This window comes from Dipodomys merriami, unplaced genomic scaffold (genome assembly GCF_024711535.1).
Source record: "Dipodomys merriami isolate MVZ:Mamm:240054 unplaced genomic scaffold, mDipMer1.0.p SCAF_7, whole genome shotgun sequence".
Lineage (NCBI taxonomy): Eukaryota > Metazoa > Chordata > Mammalia > Rodentia > Heteromyidae > Dipodomys > Dipodomys merriami.
In genome coordinates this window covers 59,319,427-59,342,034 of record NW_027206290.1, presented here as the reverse complement: position 1 = coordinate 59,342,034, position 22,608 = coordinate 59,319,427, and the positions used below count along the sequence as shown (strand labels likewise).

The window sequence follows — 22,608 nt, the reverse complement described above, 5'->3', positions numbered from 1 at the left end:
GAAGGGGAAGAAGGAGTGGGGGGGGGAGGTGCAGGGGGAGGATGAAAAGGGATGGGAAGGGATGGGAAGGGGAAACAAAGAAGGAGGCTACAATGCTTGATAAGAAATGTATTCATTATCTTGCCCATGTAGTTGTAATCCCTCTGTACAGTATTTTCACTATAAAAAATAAATAAAAAATTTTTAAAAAGGAGCAAGCAGTTGCTGAAATACTCAGCTATCTTGCATTTTCAAAAGGATGTTTTCTGCAAATAAAAATATGCAGGAAAATGGATTTGCTAACTTATTATTAAATTAAATTTAATATCCCAGCTCAACAAAAGTGACTTTAAAGCAAATGCCCTCCTTTTTTATAATAAAAATCAAACAGCTGAAATAAGGCAGAGAACAGATTATGATAAAGCATCATTTCAGAGAAATGCCACAGCAAGTTTGGTAAGGGAAAGGGGAAATATATTAGCCCTTCTCAATATCCCTTGCCATCCTAGGTAGGCCCAAATGCAAATAACAAACAACACCATCTTCATGACCACTAAGCATTTCAAGTACTACTAGGCCTTAGATATTCTTCTCCATTCCCCTGAAGCACATAGAAAATGTTGGCCAGAGGATAAATCCCAGGGTAAGTGAGAGTGGCCAATTACTGCAGCTGAACAGAGGCCTGGGCTAGGATCCACCTGCTAAGACTACTAAACAATAGTTAACATTCTGAACATACTGCTTAAAGCAATGTATGCAGAGTAAAGCAAAAAAATATAGCTATACAGACAAATGCATATAATTAATATAGATAGTTATGATGTAAGGATGTAAAATTGTAAACACCTATTTTCTCTTTTTATAACACAAAATACTAGCCATCTGGATAAGAAATTACTTTCTAAAATATTTTCCTAGAGTTTTAGAAGCAATGAAAATACTGGGTTATATAACAACTCAAAGACAATGGTCTGTTTTAGTAGAATGATATCAAAACCTGTGTTTAATATAAGCTAGCCTAGGAACAAGAAAGCATTTGGACAATAAATCAGTTTTAACCTCTAGTTCCCATCTTTTCTGTTCATAGGGTGCCGTAAAGATAGACCAAATTAACCAAAGAACTATTGGGTCCACTTAAAACACACATGTGCAACAAAATACTTTCAATTATTTCATTTTGTTTTGCTTTGGTGTTGCGGGGGGGTGGGGGGGATGGCAATGTGATTGTGGTGCTAGAGCTCAAACTTAGGACCTCATACATGCTAAGCATATATTCTACCATCAATCAACATACCTAGATCAATAAAATATTTTTCACAAAGAAGCCGGTACAATTTGCCTCTCACTATCCCTCACTATATAAAACTGAGAAGCAAGTCCTAATCACTATGCTTAATCCAGAGAATACTACCTACCATAACCAATTTCAAAATGAACTGTACAACATTTCTCAACGGTTATAAGATCTTCAAACTCTCTACAAGATTCATCAGTTTGTCACTCATATTTCATCTATTATTCCTCATTCAACCTTTTTAAGCTAGATCTTAGTACTATGCAGAGAGCTTACTTATTTTAGGAGTTGTTAGTTTTCAATTCAAATCCATGAAACACACGTTCTACCTTAAGGACATTCCTAAGAAGATGCTGGCATTATAACTCACACCTATAAGCTATTCCTTCAAAGAAAAAATTCACACTGGAAGCTGTACCATGTGAAATGTGCTAAATAATGGTCTGGCATTTTTAATCCACTGTCCCTAATGAAACCAGCCAAGAAAACAACTGACTCCAAAATATACTATCCCAGTTACACAGACCAAATTATTTCACAATATTAATCTTCTCTTTTGAAGAGAAGTTGTACTACCAAATGAATCAAATTCACTTCTCAAACATTCTAAAGGTAATCTAGAAAAAGACCATGAGACAAATTAGTTTAACAACAATCACCAAATATAACCTTTCCATTTCTTTCTGAAAATTCTCAAGACAAACTAAAATGACTTTGGAGTTAGATTTCTATTTTCACACAGCAGAACATCTCTCATACAGTAATGACCACCTGGACTGGGAATGCAGTTTAGTGCTTGCCTAGCATGCATGAAACCCTGGTTTTGGATCCTTAGTACCACATAAACAGAAAAAGCCAGAAGTGGCACTGTGGTTCAAGTGGTAGACTGCTAGCCTTGAACAAAAAGAAGTTCAGGGACAGTGCCCAAGCCCTGAGTTCAAGCCCCAGGCCTGGCCAAAAAAAGTGATCACCTTCCCTCTCAAAACCTTTAAGTTGGAAAAGCTGGTCAAAATGATGGGTAATAAACACCTACACAATCACTGCCCCTACTTTTCTTCTTCCTTCTTTCTTTCTTTTCTTTCTTTTTTCTTATTTGTTTATTTAGAAATAGGAAAAGTTTATTTGAAAGTGAAAGAAAGTAGTAGAAACTCTAATCTGGAGACTAAAGAGTACTCCTCTCCTCCTGCTTTATTTAAAAAAAAAGAAAATACCCCCTCTGGTGTCCAGAAGTGGTAGTCTTAGGATGTAATACTTGTCTTTGTGGCAGTCTAGCAAACACAGGTTTTGATTTCTAAGCCCAAAATTGATATATTTAGGTGGCTTGAATTTGTTATATGGTAAAATTTCCTTTGGTTTAACTTTGCCTCTTCCTCTTCTACTTCATCAAGTTGCTATCAGGGGCATTTTTCACTATTTTGAAAGAATAAATCACCATATTATAATAAAAAAATAATACAAGGCCAGATTTTCTAGACATTGCTAGACAGGACCATTTCAATTCAGAAATTTCTATCTAATTCAGTATCTGCCAAAGTAATATTACAACAGGCAGACAAGTTTAAATAATACCACTTTTTTTTAAAAAGTATATAAACCTACCTATAATCCTAGCACTCAGGAGGCTAAAGCAGAGGATAGCAAGTCCAGTCTGGGCTACACATGTAAGCTTCAGATCATCCTGGGCTACACCACAAGACCCCATCTCTAAAAACTGAAAAAGGGAATGTGAGTTCAAGGAAGAGTCTAGCAAGAGCAGAAACTACCCATTCTCCAAATAATAAAAATAATAATAGTAATAATACAAAACAAATAAACCAATCTAAAAGATACCCTGACACCGGGTGCCAGTGGCTCAAGTCTGTAATCCTAGCTTCTCAGGAGGCTTAGATCTGAGGATCATGGTTCAAAGCCAGCCTGGGCAGGAAAGTTTGTGAGACTCTTATCTCCAATTAACCACCAGAAAACTGGAGGTGGTGCTGTGGCTCAAGCGATAGTACTCAGGCTCAGAGTTCAAGCACACACACACACACACACACACACACACACACACACACACACACACACACACACACACACACACACACACACACACACACACACACACACACACACACCCAATACCCTGAAATAGCTTTGCACGCACACACACACACACACACACACACACACACACACACACACACACACACACACACACACACAGACAGACACACACACACACACACACACACACACACACACACACACACACACACACACACACACACACACACACACACACACACACACACACACACACACACACACACACACACACACACACACACACACACACACACACACACACACACACACACACACACACACACACACACACACACACACACACACACCCCAATACCCTGAGATAGCTTTGATGGTTTATGCCTATAATTCTAGCACTCAGGAGGTAAGGCAGGAGGACTGTGAGTTCCATGCCAGACAGAGCTACACAGGAAGATTTTGTCTCAAAAATCAAGCCAGGTACTGATGACTCACACCTGTAATCTTAGCGACTCAGGAAGCTGAGACCTAAGGATTGTAGTTTGAAGCCTGCCTGGGCAGGAAAGTTTGTGAGACTCTTACCTCCAATTAGCCACCAAAAAAAGCTGGAAGTGAAGACATGGCTCAAGTGGTAGAATGATAGCCGTAAGCAAAAAAGCTAAGATACAGAACCTGGGCCCTGAGTTTAAACTCTAGTACCACCATTAAATAAATAAATATCTCAAAGTTAAATGGGAAGGTAAGATGACTGTCCTTATCTACACAATAATTAAGACAAAATTTACTAAATAAATGAGCATACAATTCAGTCTGTTATGACCAAAAAAAAAAAAAAAAGTATTTGTTCAATTCTTACCTAAATTTAATGAAATGGAGAACATACTACCTTAGTCCAGCATGCTACCATTATCTAAATGACTTATTCAGATCAAAAATAATATAACACGGGGCTGGGAAGGTGGCTCAGTGGTAGAGCACATGCCTTGCATGCCAGAGGCCCTGGGTTCGATTCCTCAGCACCACATAAGCAAAAAGAAAAAAGCCGGAAGTGGCGCTGTGGCCCAAGTGGTAGGCCCCATGACCAGACCCAAAAAAACAAAAACAAACAAAAAAATAATATAACACATTTACTTCATATCTACATTCTGAAAAGACACACAAAAAAAATTCCACTTAGTCATGAGTAACTCATTATTCAAAAATGATTTTTTTTGGGGGGTAGTCAATCATGAGGCTTGAACTCTGGGCCTGGGTGCTGTCCCTCAGCTCTTCAGCACACTACCACTTGAGCCACAGCAACACTGCTGGTTTTTTGGTGGTTAATTGGAGATAAGAGTCTCACAGACCTTCCTGCCCAAGCTGGCTTTGAACCACAATCCTCAAATCTCAGGCTCCTGAGTAGCTAGGATTACACGCATGAGACACCAGCACCCGGCTCAAAATGAATTTTTAAGTATAAACAATCCCCTTAAAAGCAGGAAGAAAGTAGAATCAGATATGCCACGTAAGTATGACTGTGAAAACTAAAATTATTACAAAAACTTTTTTTCAAACTTTCCTCAATTGTATCATAGTCACCATTCAAGCACATTTTCCAGCTACTAACTACCCTTTTTTCCCCAAACCCATAGTGACTCTATATAGAGGTAATCTCATGACATCACCTTCTGCACAAAGGAGAGTAACTTCCAACTAATAATTTAATCACACAAGATGAAGACCTTCTTGTGTGAGTGTTTTGTGTAAAGGTTAGGATTTGGCAGTGTATACATCAGCCTTCTTTGCTGTGTCACTTTTCTCCTTTTATCACAATTTACAATTCATCTTTGCCCTTATAAATTTTGTCATTAATACTGAACACAAACATACCTATCATTTCAAAATCATCCCATAACAGTAAAAATTGGTAACAGTTATGGGGTGCTTACTTTATGCCACAAGGTATTCATTATATACCAAATAATCAATTAACCTTCATAATTCCATGAAATAGGAACTGTTATTATCCTCATAAGAGAAACTGAGTCAAGGACAGGCTGATATACCCAGGGACATATGGCTGATGACTAGTATAAGATGATCAGTCACAGTAGGAGAGCACCACCATGTCAGATCCTCAGTGACCAAACTACAGTATAACTGATGTTCCCAGAAATGTTTACTTGCCTTAACTGCATTCACATGAAGTGTTACTAAGAAAGATTAAAATATATAAAGAAATGATCAAAAACACAGCTCCACAATTAAACAATGGGGACTACACAGAAAGTATAGCTAGTATTTTTTTAGTCAACTCCTGCTCAATTTTCCAATGAGTTGACTAAATGCCCTGACAAGAAAGCCCAAACAAAGGCCAACATTACAGTCAACTTGAAAGTATTTACTTTAACTCTCATCTTCTCTCTCAAACTCATCACTGTTCTGTCCTGTCTTAATGTTACTTCCCATGTAGTTTTCTTCTCCAGAAAAAAAAAAGTGTCTATAATAATGCTCTCAACTATCACAAATCTATCTTGTTCAAGTTTGAGTCTTCAGAAGGCTTCAACTCCTAAATAAACTCATCAAAGTTCCAAATTAAAAGAACATCATTTTTATCATATTTTTATAAGAGAACTTAAGACTTTCACTCTGAAATACACAGCCTCTCTACTCAGTTCCTCAATGTCTGCTGTAAACGAGCAACATACTGGGCCATCAGACTGTGCCTCAAGTGCTAGGCTAGCCACTCTGATACAACTTCCAAGAATTTTCCTACTGAAGATGCTGAGGAATTTTAAATATCCAGTCAGCTTTAACTTTTATATTCATAAATCTCACAAAAAATGAGAGAAGAAAAGAGAATCAAACAACATTTATATTACTCAGAAAAGTCCCCAATGAAAACAGGCTAAAACAATATTACTACCTTCTTAATAACTTTGTTAATATTGTTGGGAAACACTGGTTATATAATTTATGATTAACTAACTTATCAGTTTAATGCCATTTAAAAGTAAGAAGAATAAACTCATAAATATTATAAATAAAACATAAACAGAGAAAGGAAATACCTCAAGTTCCACCAGAGCTGCAGTCACTGCATCTGTTGCAAGAGCACCAGCCTGTAGTTTTTCAATTGCCTGTGAAACCAATGAGACAAATTATTCATTGGAAAACCGTAACTTTTGTTGGGTGCTAGTGACTCAAGCCTGTAATCCTAGGTATTAGAGAGGCTGAGATCTGAGAATCACAGTTCAAAGCCAGGCAGTAAAGTCCATGAGACAAACTACTTAGAAAAAGAGTGAAGTAGAGCTGTGGCTCAAGTGGTAGAGCACTAGCCTTGAACAAAAAAATGACAAGGACAGTGACCAGGCCTAGAACCAGCAAAAATAACAAACAAACATACTTTTCCATCACAGCCATATATTTCCCAAACATATTTAAAAAAAATAGAGAGATGTTTGGAGTTAATAAAAGTTAGTCAGCAATTCCATTCTGCACTTTAAGTCCTATACTGCTCAGGTTTAAAACAAATAATGTATATATGCAGGTTACTTCATGATATATCTCACTTAATATAACCCAAATTGAAAAAATGAATGAAATCTAGCCATTAAATACAATATACAAAGATTTTAATTAAGTAAAAAAACCCTCTACTCGCCAGGCACTGGTGGCTCACGCCTGTAATCCTAGTTATTTAGGAGGCTGAGATCTGAGGATCACGGTTCAAAACCAGCCTGAGCAAGAAAGTCTGTGAAACTCTTATCTCCAACAAACTACCAGAAAACTGGAATTGGCGCTGTAGCTCAAGTGGTAGAGAGCTACCCTTGAGCTGAATACCTGAGGGACAGCACTCAGGCCAAGAGTTCAAGCCCCAACCAAAACAAACAAACAAACAAACAAACCTCCACTCATCACAGTGCAATTCGAAGCAGATACAAAATTTTATGAATTTCCTTTGGTTAAAATATCTTCACAATTTATATTTTACATAGATAACTGAATCTCAGACAAGCTAGTATGTTCCCTGCACACTTTTTCTACTCTCCTCACCCACATTTTCAAAAGCCAGTTCTCTGTGTGAGAGGCAATCCTCAAACAGAAGAAAACGTTTAGTGAAAGTATTGTTTATATTACAACCAATTTCATATTTACATAATATGAAATAAACTATAGAAAGCAAAGGCCTATAATATTTACCTTACTTTCTTTGGGATAAATTATAAAAAGAGGCCAAGTACCAGTAGCTCATGCCTGTAATCCTAGTTACTCAGGAGGCTGAGATCTAAGGATCACAGTTCAAAGCAGCCTAGGCAGGAAAGGCCGTGAGACTCTTATCTCCAATAAACCACTCGAAAACCAGAAGTGGTACTATGGCTGAAGCAGTAGAGCACTGGCCTTGAGCTGAAGAGTGCAGGGATAGCGCCCAAGCCCAGAGTTCAAGCCCCACAACTGACAAAAATTAAATTAAAAAAAAAAGAAATAGAAAGGAAACAGCAAATAAGAAAAATATAAAACCACTTAGAGGATATTTAGCTTTATTATCATAGGAAAATAATAATACAATCCTAATAACAAAATGTTCTTATTTATTTGTGGTATTCCAATCATAAGAAAAATCTTGGATCCGAAATAAAGTATAATTTTCCTTTTAAATAGTTTTATAAAAATCTAAATGAAAAGAGCTAAAGAAACTCCTATTTATTTGACATGCAGTATTCAATTAACAATATATGCACATAAAAAGAAATGGAAGGTTTGCCAAGAAGGTTTGGGGATCAAAATAATGACAAAGTCTTCTAAGTCCATTCCTGCTTCCACATTAAGTATTTAACAATTTAGTAAAACCTCAAAAGCAAAGGGAAAAAAAGCACAACTGAGTACAAGGGCAAAGCTAACTCAAGAATGACAATGAGTGTGGTTATGATACAAACTAGATGATGAAAAGCAGAAAGATAAAGTATTAGATAGCCTAAGAAAAGTACCCATTTAAATTTCTTTTATTACTTTCTTTTCTCCTTTCATGGAAAGACATTGGCTGACTTCAAACAGTTTTTCCTATCCCTCTACAGAACTCAATGCCTTTACAAAGATTTTAAAAGATATGATTATGTGCCCACAATTCCAACAGCATAGACTTCGATGTGGGGAAGGAAAAGAAAGAGCTAAGCATCGTTTGGAGAATTAAAAACATAAAACACAGCAAGACAAGACTCCACAAAATAACTTTATATTACAACCAAAGGCTGCTCTATAGCTGAAACCTTACATTTTTGAACTTCAATTCATTTAAATCATGCACATTTTGTTCATACCTTCTGACAAGCTCGCTTGCATACATGTTTATATTCCTTGGCTTTCGATTCAGAATGATAACCTGCACCTGTAGTAAAAAGGTTAAAACCAAATATTAAACAAGAATCCTTAATATGCCTAAACAGTAATCTGTGTGTGTGCACATGTGTATGTGTGTGTACATGTGTGCATATGTGTGAACTAGGACTGGAACTCAGGGCTGTGAGCTCTCACTCAGCTTTCTGCCCACAACTGACATTCTACCACTTGAGTGATGCCTCCAGTTCTAGCTTTTTGCTGGTTAAATGGAGATACGATTTGTCTGCCTGAGCTAGCTTCAAACAGAATCCTCAGGGCTCAGTCTTCTGAGCAGCTATAATTATAGGTGCAGGCCACTGTCACCCAGCTCTAAACAATAATCTTGTTCCTCAAGAGAACTATAAGTGTTCATAGTGCCAATATTTACTAGGTCTAGTCATGTTTCTCTAGGAAGTATGACCCTGCATTAGAAAAATAAAAGTCAAACATTAGTTATGAATAAACTATCAAAGACCTTGACTACAATGATTAAAACTAATGCATTCAAATGACAGGTAGATGTATAGAGAGATGGATAGAGAGAGAGAGAGAGAGAGAGAGAGAGAGAGAGAGAGAGAGAGAGAGAGACCATAGAGTTTAGACTCTGAATATAGGAAAATGAAAATGGGCAGAGAATAAAGAACCTGCTAAGAATTAGGTACAGTTGCACTGCTCTGAAATTCAAGACCCTTCAAAGATGGAGGGCCCAGATGTCAAACTTTACTGTGTGCTTCTTTATGGTTCTCTCAAACAGAGATTATAGGCAGATGTAAGATTGTTAGGCAGTTGCTTAAGGAGTTACTTAAGGGTTTCTCAGCTTCGCTTTTAGTTGGCACTCAAACCAGCAACGTGGCTGAACTAATCATTTAAGTCAATCTCTCTGATCTTAAGGTCCCTATTTACAGTACTAAGAACACATGCCAGAGTAAAATATCTCACTCCAAAACATACTTTTTTAAGCACATTTCTAGATGACAATTCAGAGGGACTTCAAACAGAAAGTGTAGATCTGTAGATACTATTTGTATTACTGAAATAGGCAGGATTCCTCTGAAGACTCCTTATTTATCTCTTCTAGATCATATCAAAACCTACCTACCACAGTTGTTGCAGCCTTCTGATGACTGTTACCTCAGGGACTTTCTCTCCCCAACATTTGTTCAAATTTTTTTTCTTTCTTTTGTGCTCTAATAACCTGTCCCCATCCCCGCCCCAGAAGCCTCAAGCTCCTAATCCCTCTGTAGTTCAAAATGTTACTACAGTTTCAACTATCTAGCCTTTTTTGGGTGTCATCATTACATTACGGCTGCAGTGCAAATTATCAAGCTAACAAATCTATTACATATTTTTACCTGCTTACTTAATATCAGCTCATTTCATAGAATTATTGAATCTCCAGAGGTAAGAGGAAATTTTAAATTTTCAAGTTAACAAATCTATTTGTTTTTTCCTGTTTACTTATTATGAGCATATTTCATAGAATTACTGAATCTTCAGAGGTAAGAGAAAAACTTTTAAATCCCCACAAAAATGAATTAGCTCGAAAATTGTGTAAGATGACTCTAAGATAACCATATTCTAATATGAGGCCAATGAACACTTTTCAAAAGCATTATTCTAAACAACATAAACCAGTTTAAAAATTACTTTGGACTGGATGCTGGTGACTTACACCTGTAATCATAGCTACTCAGGAGGCTGAGACCTGAAGATTGCAGTTTGAAGCCAGCCCAGGTAAGAAAGTCTGTGAGACTCTTATTTCCAATAAACTACTCAGAAAAGGCCAGAAATGGTGCTGTGGCTCAAAATGGTAGAGTACTAGCCTTGAGCACAAAGAGGCTCAGAGACAGTGCTGCTCAGGCCCTGAGTTCAAGACCCAGAACCAGCAAAAAAAAAAAAAAAGGAAAGAAAAAGAAAAAAATTACTTTAGTTTTAACACCAATAATCTAAATATATCCATCCATTATATGGAGCCAAAGTAAATAATAGAGGAAGGAAGAGAAAACAACACAGTGATTGTCATTATATAAATTTTGCCAATTGTAACTGGCAAAGTTGGTTAAACACATGTAGAAAACTAAAGCTAGATCCTTGTATATCACCCTGACCAGAATCAACTCCAAATGGATCAACAACCTCAAGTCAAAGTAGACACCCTGAAAACATTATAGGAAGGAATATGAGAAATTATAGGGTGCCTTGGCACAGGTCAAAATTTTCTTAATGAAGACCCAGAAACACAACCAATCAAAGAAAGGTTGGACAAATGGGATTACATGACACTGCACAGCTTCTGCATGGCAAAGGACATAGCTAGCAAGATCAATAGAAAGCCCATGGATTGGGAGAACATCTTCACTATCATACAACAGACAAGGGTCTCATATCTAAAATATACTTAGGGCTCAAAAAATTAAATCCCCCAACAACAAATCCTCAAAGAAACAACTGCCCGATTAATAGGTAGGCTAAAGACTTAAAGAGAGACTTCTCTGAAGAGGAAATAAGAATGGCCAATAGACACATGAAGAAATGCTCAACTTCTCTAGCCATAAAAGAAATGAAAATCACAACATTGAGATTCCACCTCACCCCAGTTAGAATGGCTATAATCAAGAACTCTAGTAATAATCCATGCTGCAGGATGTGGCCAAAAGGGAACCCTCCTGCATTGTTGGTGGGAATGTAAACTTGTTCAATCACTTTGGAAAGCAGTATGGAGGTCCCTCAGAAGACTCCATATAGAGCTCCCCTATGACCCAGCAATCTCACTTTTGGTTACCCAAACAATCACAAACAAGGCGTACTAAAGCTACCAGCACAACCACGTTTATCTCAGAATTTTAGCTAAGATATGGAACCAACCCAGATGCCCCTCAATAGATGAATTGATCAAGAAAGGATGATATATATATATATATACGTATATATATATATATATATATATATATATACACACACACACATACATACACAATGGAATTCTATGCCTCCATCAAAAAGAATGACATCGCCCCATTTGTTAGGAAATGAAAAGACTTGGAAAAAATTATGTTAAGTGAAGTAAGCCAGGCCCAAAGAAACATAGGTCTCATGGTTTCCCTTATTTGCAATAACTCGTATATGTCTAGCACAAGCAGAAAGGTCAAAAGCTATGAACATATGACCATATAAAATGATGTTCAGGAAATGAACCCCAAGGTAGGGACACAGAAGTTTTATCTTTGTTGCTGCTATTTTTAATGTACTTACAATGTACTGTGTGATTTTTTTTTGTTTCTTTTGTATGTTCTTCCCCAATGGTATAACCCCTGTTGTCACTGTATTTGATTCTAGTGCCCTTGTATATACATTGTTCTAATTTGGGGAGCAGAAGGGAAATAACAAAATGCTGAAATAAGGTTGATTCATTGTAACAATGAGATGTACAAGACACTATGTTGAAAAGAACTTTACAGCTTTTGGGGGCTAGAGGGAGGGAGAAGTTAGGGAGGTAGAGAGGGAAGGGATGGTAGGGGAAAAACAAAGGAGGGGAAACAATGTTCCATAGGAAATGTACTCATTACCTTACACATGTAACTGTAACCCCTTTGTACAGTATCTTTACAATAAACAATAATTTTAATTAAAAATAAAAAAATAATAAAGAAGAATTGTCATTATAAGATCTTCCAACTTACTGGGAACGTGGCTCAGTGGTAGAGCGCTTGCCTTGTATGCATGACATCCTGGGTTCAATTCCTCAGCACCACATAAGCAAAAAGAAAAAAGCCGGAAGTGGCACTGTGGCTCAAGTGGTAGAGTGCTAGCCTTGAGCTGAAGAGCTGAGGGACAGTGCCCAGACCCAGAGTTCAGGCCCCACGACCGGACCCAAAAATAAAAAAAAAAAAAAAGATTCCAGCTAAAGAGATAGGGAGGGTACCTCACCAGCTTAATATGAAACAAATTCCTCAGTTTCATGTTTGACCTGTCTGATGTGAAACTCAATTCTCAGCGTACTTCAAAGCAAGAAAAAGAAAATTACCATTTGGGCTTGCATTTCACCCTGAAGGTCTTACCTGCGTGCACCAGCACAAAGCCTCCTCGTTTCTCTTTATAGGACTGCTTTGTTTCCAATTCTTTGGCTGTTATCTTAACACCTGAAGGCTGAGATGATCTGGAAGGCAGTCCTTCTCCTGAACTCATCCCCTTCTCCATGGTCATTCTCCAAGATTATCATCTTCTATCAGGCAAAGGGCATACTTCTATCCAAACAGCAATTTCAGGAAAGGAATTAGCCTAGAGAAAAACAGACGATTACTTACAAAAATTCATGTGAAGATTTTTAATCTATTTTTAGTTATTTAAATGGATGCAGAAAATATGAAAAGGTTAAAACTTAAATATCCATCCAATGACAATACTTACATAAAGACCTGTAGACAAATGAACTTCTGTTAGAAAAAAAAAAAAAGACCTAATATTAAGTCCAAAGATACTGTTTCTTAAATGCTGAAACAAGGACAAAGGATGACCCACTGCAACAACAATACGCACAAGACACTATGTCAGAAATAAACTTTACAACTTGCAGGGCTGGGGGTGGTGAGTGGAAGAAGAGATAGTGGGAGAAAACAAAGGAGTGGATAACAATGTTCAACAAGAAATGTACTCATTACTCATGTAACTGTGGCCCCTCTGTATAGCATGTTTACCCTCAAAAGAAATTTAATAAAAATAGAAGATATTGTATATTTTTATCCACACTTAAACAGTCTTCCATATAAATTACATATCATTTTCTCTTCCTTCAAATCACTGTTAATAAGCTCTGGGACATTTTATAATAACAATGCTAGCCACATCATCATGTTTTGATATAAAACTTATATTTCTGATTATTCAAATAAGGAAGAAAAACAATAAGATACATCTCTATGTGAAATTCTTAAGACAATCTTTATAAAATAGAACTAAGTCCTAATAAATGCATATGAAGAAGTCCTGGGTTCGATTCCTCAGCACCACATAAACAGAAAAGGCCAGAAGTGGCACTGTCTCTCAAGTGGTAGAGTGCTAGCCTTGAGCAAACAAGAAGCTCAGGTAGATAGGTGCCAGTGGCTCACTCCAGTAATCCTAGCTATTTAGGAGGCTGAGATCTGAGGAGCATGGTTCAACGCTAGCCCAGGGAGGAACGCCCATGAGACTCTTATCTCCAATAAACCACTCAGAAAACCAAAGTAGCGCTATTGCTCAAATGGTAGAGTGCTAACCTTGAGCTGAAGAGCTGAGGGACAGTGCTCCAGGCCCAGAGTTCAACCTCCAGGACTGGTAAAAAAAAAAAAAAAAAATATATATATATATATATATATATTAATTAAATGATAAGACACAAATTTAATGAAACAATTTGTAAGGAAATTATGTCACAAAGCTTCTTATTCTTCTCACTTGCATTACCACCTCACAACTGTCAGTCCTGGCTGGCTTAATAGCAATGACAGGAGAGCATATTGCAGTTCAGGAGAAAATTAATGATTTAAAAATCCACCAAGAAAGAAAGGAAAGAAAGAAAGAAAGAAAGAAAGAAGGAAAGAAAGAAAGAAAGAAAGAAAGAAAGAAAGAAAGAAAGAAAGAAAGAAAGAAAGAAAGAAAGAAGAAAGGGAGGGAGGGAGGAGGGAAGGAGGGAGGGAGGAAGGAAGGAAGGGAGGGAGGGAGGGAGGAAGGAAAGAAAGAGTGAAGTGATCAGATTCAAAGGGTTAAGTAAAAATGTGCACCATGGTTTAAATTGAAAAGAGGAGGGGGCAGGCATTGTAGCACGTATATGTAATTTCAGCACTCTGGAGACCTAGATACTACAAGGTTTGTTGAACTAGATAGTAAGATACTGTCAAGACAAAGAAGAAAAAAAGAAGGGAAAGGGGGGAAAAAGAAAGGAAGTAAACAAGGAGAAAGAAAGACCTATAGGAAGGAACGAAGGAATGAAGGAAGGAAGGAAAGAAGGAAGGAATGAAGGAAGGAAGGAAGAAAGGAAAGAAGGAAGGAAGGAAGGAAGGAAGGAAAGAAGGAAGGAAGGAAGGAAGGAAGGAAGGAAGGAAGGAAGGAAGGAAGGAAGGGAAGGAAGGAAGGAAGGAGGGAGGGAGGGAGGGAGGGAGGGAGGGAAGGAAAGAAAAGAAGTGAGGGCAGGGAGGTCAATTCTCTTTTTCAATATAAAATACCCTCTCTCCTTCCCCTCCTTTCCCGTGTGTGTGTGTGTGTGTGTGTGTGTGTGTGGTGGTGGTGGTGGTGGTGGTGGTGGTGGTGGTGGTGGTGGTGGTGGTGGTGGTGGTGGTGGTGGTGTTAACTCTGCTGTCCCTCAGCTCTTCAGCTCAAGGCTAGTGCTCGACCACTTGAGGCACAGAGCCACTTCTGGCTTTTTCTGCTTCTGTGGTGCATGCAAGGCAAACACTCTACCACTGAGCCACCTTCCCAGCCCTAATCCCTTTTTATCTTATTGTAAAGGTGATGGATGTACAGAGGGGTTATAGTTACATACGTAAGGTACATTTCTTTTTAAACAGTGTGCCCCCCCCTCATTTTCTCCCACTTTCCCCAAAGTGCCATTTTCGAATTTACCTATTTATGCTGCCATTACAAGTTTATGATTGATCTCATTTCATTGTTCCCTCTTACCTTGTTTCTCTCAGTTAAAAATCATATTTGAGGACTGGGAATGTGGCTTAGTGGTAGAGTGCTTGTCTAGCATGCATGAAGCCCTAGGTTCCATTCCTCAGTATCACATAAACAAGGCGCTAGCCTTGAGCAAAAAAAGCTCAAGGACAGTGCTCAGGCCCTGAGTTCAAGCCCCAGGACTGGCAAACAAAAAAAAATTAAATACATATATATATATATATATATATATATATATATATATATATATATATATATTTAAGCTGAGCAGGCACTAGTGGTTCACACCTGTAATCCTAGCTACTTAGAACACTAAGATGTGAGGATTGCAGTTTGAAGCTATCCTAGGCGGAAGGTCTATGAGACTTTTATCTCCAATGAACTAGCAAAAAAGCTGTAAATGGAGCTATGACTAAAGAATGCTAGTTTTGAGCACAAAAGCTTGGCAATAATGTCTAGGCCCTGTGTTCAAGCCCACATACTACTACTACTAATAATAATAATAATAATAGATTATAGTTTTATTTTGAATCTCTTTTGAGTGATATTTAGCATCCTTTATTCAACTATTTTTTCTCTAACCTGTGTTTTATCTTTTAATTATTAACTATTAATTTGTTTGTGTGTGTGCTAGCATTGAGGTTTGAACTGGGCCTTGCAATCTTGCTTGGCTTTTTGGCTAAAGGCTAGTATTTTACTACTTGTACTACACCTCTACTTGTAGCTTTTTGCTGGTTAATTGAAGATTAGAGTCTCAGATTTGTTTGCTTGATCCTCAGATCTCAGCCTCTTGAGCAGCTAGGATTGCATGTTAGCCACCAGTGAGTAGCTAACTCATTGCTGTGTGTAATCTTTTCATCATTTCTTGGCATTTTTTTATTTATTGACAAGTTAGACCTTCAATGAGTTTCTGATTAAACAAAATTGATGAAACTGATGTTTGAGTAGGTATTGCTTTATTTCCTCTATTTATTTTGGAGTATTGAGGTTTGAACTAATTGCCTGAGCCATGCCTCCAACTGTTTTACCTGTTTTGTTATTATTGTTATTGGTATTGTTGTTGTTGTTACTGTTTTACTAGGGATTGGACTCTAGGACTCATGCTTTGCTCAGCAGAGGCTGAGGCACATCTCCAGTACCTATGGCCCATTTTTTTTAGATAGTATCTCACTTTTCTCCCAGTAATGTGCCTGGGTGGCTATCTACCCTACCTAGGATAACAAGAACTTTTTGCCATGCCCAGCTCTCAGTTTAGAAGGGGTTTCGTCACCTTTTCTGCCTAGTCTGGCCAACTGTAATCCAATCTCACTCTTCCAAGTAGCTATGATTATAGATGCCACTGGTACCCATTCCTAATTGAATTCAAAACATTTCCTGTGTCAGGTGTCAGTGGCTCATGCCTATAATCCTAACTACTTAGGAGGCTGAGATCTGAGGATGGCGGTTCAAAGCCAGCCTGGGCAGGGAAGTCCATGAAACTCTTATCTACAATAAACCATCCGAAAACTGGAAGTGTCGCTGTGGCTCAAGTAGTAGAGTGCTAGCCTTGATCAAAAAAAGCTCAAGGACAGCTCCTAGCCACTGAACTCAAGCCCCACAACCATCCCATACTGAAAAAAAGAAAAAAAATCAGGCAAGTATGGTGGCACAAGCTTGTAATCTTAGCACTCAGAGGTTGAGGAAGGAGGAGTGTGAATTCAAGGCTGGCCTGAGCCACTTTGGGAGACCGTTTCAAAATCATTAAACATACAACAAAACGAAGAAGAAGAAGAAGAAAGAAGAAGAAGAAGAAGAAGAAGAAGAAGAAGAAGAAGAAGAAGAAGAAGAAGAAGAAGAAGAAGAAGAAGAAGAAGAAGAAGAAGAAGAAGAAGAAGAAGAAGAAGGAAGAAGAGGAAGAAGAAGAAGAAGAAGAAGAAGAAGAAGAAGAAGAAGAAGAAGAAGAAGAAGAAGAGGAAGAAGAAGAAGAAGAAAGAAGAAGAAGAAGAAGAAGAAGAAGAAGAAGAAGAAGAAGAAGAAGAAGAAGAAGAAGAAGAAGAAGAAGAAGAAGGGGAAGGAGGGGGAGGAGGAGGAGGAGGAGGAGGAGGAGGAGGAGGGAGGAGGAGGGAGGAGGAGGGAGGAGGAGGGAGGAAGAAGGAGGAGAAGAAGAAGAAGGAGAAGGAGAAGGAGAAGAACACACCTAAAATGATGATGATAACAGTAAAGGCAATGGAATACAATGTAAAAGTAATACTGTCCAGGAAGAGCTAAGTGGGAGGGGAGGTGGGGGGAAAAGGAGAGGATAATGAGGGGTAAGAAGAATATCACATATATACATGAAGACCAAATAATACTACCAAATGCTGTTTGAAAAGGTGAGGATGGAAATAATGAAGAGAAATATGGTATAAGGAAGGAATTTGTTCAAAGTACACTTTGTGCACATATAGATATATCACAATGAAACCATCTTATATGAGAGATGTATTCTAATTCAAAAATAATAAAAATATTTATAGCCAGACATTTAGAAAATTATTCAAAACAATCAAAAGGTGGAAACGATCCAAATATCCATCTAATAAAAGTGGACTTAAAAATAAAAATGTGTCATATTCAGACAATGAAACATCACTCAGCCATAATACATGTGTAAATGTGTAAATGAACATTGGAAACAATGAAACAAGCCAGATAAAAAAGGCCACTTATTTTACAATCCCATTTATAGGAAACATCCAGAAGAGGTGAATTTAAAGACACAAGAAAATAAATGAGTGGTTACTTAGGGATCAAGAAGAAATGGCAAGTAACTGATAGTAGTAGCAAAGTTTCCTTTTGTGGTAGCAATTCCTGAAAAGATTTGTCAGGAACCTACAGATACATAATATTATGCATATCATCAAAGTACAATACAATGCCCATATGACCAATGCTCTAAATACTGATCAGGGTGATGATGGCTGTCCATCTCTATGAATATAGAGTAAGAAAAAAAAAGTCTTGTTTCCAACAAGTGGCATATTTTGCAAGATACTAAATCCATTGGCCTTTCTTAATCTTCCACTTGGAACCTTTAATTCCTAGGATCACCAGCTTTTCTTGGCAAGCATGTATATCTACTACTCTAGTTCTTCATGATCCCTCTGACCCTACTCTCAAATGTCTCCTTCAGAAATTCAGTCAACTTGGCAACCTTCAAAATCATCCTATCAGCAAATCAGATGTTTCCCAACTCTTTACCTTCAGGGTTGGGCTCTACACACTATTTTTCCCTCCTGGAGAACATCTTCCTCACTCTCAGTCTACCCAAAACAAGCTCACCCCAATGCCCCCAAAATCTAATTATTCCCATATTATACCTTGGATTTTAACTTCCTTTTTCTCTATTCTTGTTTAGCCCAAATTCCCTTAGCCTGTTGCAACAGCATCCTAACTTTTCTCCCCAAATCCAAGCTATCATAAAGCAACCAGCTACAAAAGACTGCCAAAATAAGTCTCATAAAACATAGCTCCAATCAAAATAAATACTACGCCACGCGAAATGAACAGACAATAAATAAAAGAGGAATCTGTGAAACAAGTATCCAATGTGAAACAAAGAGTATTCAAAGTATCTAGCTCCATATTGGTGCCATAAATGAATGCAACCACTTTGAAAAGGGTTTTGTAAGTAAGTAACAAGAGCCTCAAAGCGTATAATAGTGTATATATTATCTATCCAGAAATACTCCATGAATCAATGACACAAGTTAACAGTATCTTGGATACTTCTAAGAAAAATGGAGAAAGTGAGGAAAAGAATAAAAGGGCAGGCTGGGAATGTGGCTTCTGGTAGAGTCCTTGCCTAGCATGCATGAAGCCATGGGTTCCATTCATCAGTACCACATAAACAGAAAATGCTGGAAGTGTCCCTGTGGCTCCAGTGGTAGAGTGCTAGTTTGAGCAAAAGCTCTAGTGGTAGAGTGCTAGTTTGAGCAAAAGCTAGACCCTGGTTCAAGCTCCAGGACTGGCAAAAAAAAATAAATAAATAAAATAAAATAAAAGGGAATTCTATTTATCCTAAATTTCTATTACTAGGTACAATCTAATGAAAAAGACTATCTAAATTGGCCATTTCTAAGACCAAAGTGAATATTAATTAACAATTAACTGGATCATCAAGGCTAGGAGGCTCATAATAAACCAGTTTACTCTAGGAACCTCGAAGGCATTAAGGTAAGTTCTAAATCTTGGATGTCCTGTCTTTTGAATGATTCTTTGTTTGCACATGCACATTCTTTTTTTTAACATTTAGGAAAGACCATGTGTCTTAAAAGTATGGTACTTTTTTTTTCCCTCCTCATTCTAGTTTTGTGTAGTCTTTCACGAGTTGAAAGAGGGAAGACATACAATCCTTCCATCTTACCAAGGAAATATTTGTACAGAAAAGCTACCCCTTAAGCTACTGCAACAGATGGCTCAAAAAAGATCTATGTTGTGGCTCTCTTTTTCAGTATTTCTGTATTTCCCAGATATGCTCAAAGAACCTCTGCTGTGTGTGTGTGTGTGTGTGTGTGTGTGTGTGTGTGTATGTATGTACGTGATGTGAGGAGCATTATTTAGAAATGATTAAACTCTTCGGTGTATAAGTAAAAATTCCTCAGCTTGTTATGCGAAGATCTGAGTCACATGATCCACCAATAGACGTTCCTTCCTCTCCCAAGCAGAAGGCAAGTCAAGGGGAACCACTTCCTTCCGGAAACATGATGCCCTCAAATGCCAGAGCACCCCCCAGCTGTCCCCCACCCCTCCCCCACCCTGCACCCCAGCTTCAGCTTTTCACACACACACACACACACACACACACACACACACTTCCCAGCTGCTTCATCTCCCGTCCTTTTCCTCTTCCTCGCCAGTCAATGCTCATCAAGCCCAGCGGGACTGTCACCAGGCCGCTAGGACCGCCACGCTGGGGTGTCTGGGCACCCCCTGCTCACCCCCACCGAGACAGTCAGGACTGACTGGGGTGTGTCCTCTCCGATCTCTACGAACCTCAGGGACACCCTCCTCTCCACCCCCCCTCCCCAGGACATCTTCCCGCGCCCCAGCGACTGCAAATCGGGTGGCAGCACGGCGGCCACGCAGCCCTCCGAGGCCTCCACGCCGAAGACCCGGCAAGGAAGAAGGGGGAGAGGGGTGGCATGGGCCCCACGCGCGACCAAGACTGAGCAGCAGGGGCATCCTAGACTGGGGAGAGCTTCCTGCGCGCTGGCCCCTGGCGACCCGGGAGAGGATGTCCCAGCCAGCCCGAGGGGCGCAGAGACCGCGGCGTGGCCGCGGCAGCGGTGCCGACAGCGTGAGGAAGAGAGGACACTCACCCGCCTCAGCCCCGAGCACACACGGCACCGGAAGGAGTCACCCGCCCGTTGCCAGGGTGAGGAAGCGGGCGTGACGCAATGCGCTTTGATTGGCCGGGGCGAGCCCCACGTGGCCGGAAGCGGGCTGCTGTGATGCAGCCCTCCGGACCCGCCACGGTTCAGCCCGGCCCGCACAGGTGTGCTCGCCTTGACTCTTTCGTGGGAGGGGTGAGAGGTGGGGGTGGGGAGGATGCTGGAGGTTGTTTTTCCTGTTTTTGTGTGGAGGTCTTCTCTGGAGTTTGTATTCGAGTGTTTTCAGCTGGGAAGGCGCCATCAACCTGTCTCTTCACACACACACTCCACCCCGCCATCCCCGCCGCCCGGGATAGCCGGCTGGCTGGGCGGGCCTGCACCTGAACCCTGGGCATGGCTGACGAGCCTGTTCTGTGAAATAAGCAATTGTAAAGGATACATCGTCGGTGGATGTGCTATTTGCGTGCTTTCGGCAGTCCTCTGTCTCCTAACTGTAAGGAACACTAGGTTCCTGCCTGACATCTATGAAAGAGGAGGGAGGAGGGAGTCAGCCAGGCGCCAGGGAGGAGGGAAAGCATGTCCGTCCAGGATGAGCAGCATTTCAAATCTCTCTCCCTAACCCTTCTATCTATGGAGTAACACACACTCACTACATATAATATCCTCTATCTTTTCCATGTGTAATCATCTGTAGTGTATCCTTTTCACTTTATTTCAGGATGTCTTCATTTCCCTTCATTCTTATCTAGATAGCCACCAAGTCCACAAGAACAGAAAGGTGATTGTTGGCCCTCCATGCGGCCGGGGGAGAGACCTGGGAAAGAGGGGCGGCTAGCCTAGGGTAAGGGCGGGGGGAAAGGTGTGGCCACATCGAATCAGATGTGACCTCTTCCAGGTGTGCCAGGTGCCTAGGTAACTCAGGTACTGGGCAGAGACTTGGCTGCGAGGAGGGTGGAGTCTGCTCGCCATCCAGGAGCGGACCTTACAGTGCTCCCACAGAAATTCCCACTTAGAATTTACTGGAGATTTTCTTTATGTTTAAGTTTTCTATGTGAAGATAAAATCACACTTAGTTTACTATGTATAAGAAGCACTTGCTAAGTGTGTCTTCTAGCCGTGGGAAGGTCCCACTTAGAATTTAAATGTGGAAGACACTAAATTAAAATATATATATATGAATTTTGTATTTTTTCAACTGTTGGTACCCTGAATACATATTTAATAATTTTTGTATAGTGCAATATTTTCTTTTAATATTTTTCTCCATAAGAAAAAAAAGGGTAAAAAAGCTATGAAATTTATTTTAAATTTTAGAATTGAGATATGTAGGATTATTTATTTTATTTTATTTTAGTCGGTCGTGGGGCTTGAACTTTGGGCTTGGGCCCAGTCCCTGTGCTCTTCAGCTCAAGGCGAGCTCTCTACCACTTGAGCCATAACGCCACTTCCGGTTTTCTGGTGGTTTATTGGAGATAAGAGTCTCACAGACTTTCCTGCCCGGGCTGCCTTTGAACCAAGATCTTCAGAACTTAGCCCCCTGAGTAGCTAGGATGAGAAGTATGAGCCACCTGCATCAGACCTTAGGTTCTCCTTTTACCCTTCCTTGCTTGTCAAAACTTTCAAAACCAAAGCTACATGCTATACTTTTATTGTTATATTGTTACATTCATTCCACTTGCAGGTAACAAAATCCCTTGAAGATACTGTTATTGAGCTATCACTACTAGGTAACAAGTTTCCTTTTCTCACAATTTAATGGTAGGAATAAAACAGACCTAAAGCCAGAAGTTACATAATAAATGATAGGCACTCAGGCAAATTACTGTGTTTTTTTATACAAGTTACATTTATGATAATTGTAACATTGCTTCTTTAACTTTTCTGGTCTCAGGACACACCTTTAATAATTTGTGTTTTATATGTATTTATTATTTTTGT

General features: G+C 39.2%; 1 protein-coding gene across 3 annotated transcripts in view; it reads right to left on the bottom strand.

The window, feature by feature from the left end:
- Positions 1-20,706, bottom strand: part of Tasp1 (taspase 1) — a 199,189-nt gene extending 178,483 nt beyond the window's left edge. For all 3 annotated transcript variants that reach the window (XM_070006733.1, XM_070006734.1, XM_070006735.1), the window contains exons 1-4: positions 20,659-20,706; positions 12,730-12,949; positions 8,614-8,681; positions 6,367-6,435 (exon numbers count right to left, since the gene is read on the bottom strand). In XM_070006733.1, the coding sequence (XP_069862834.1) occupies positions 6,367-6,435; positions 8,614-8,681; positions 12,730-12,874 (282 nt within the window). In that variant the 5' untranslated portion in view covers positions 12,875-12,949; positions 20,659-20,706. The remainder of the gene's footprint in view (positions 1-6,366; positions 6,436-8,613; positions 8,682-12,729; positions 12,950-20,658) is intronic.
- Between the last annotated feature and the right edge of the window lie 1,902 nt (positions 20,707-22,608).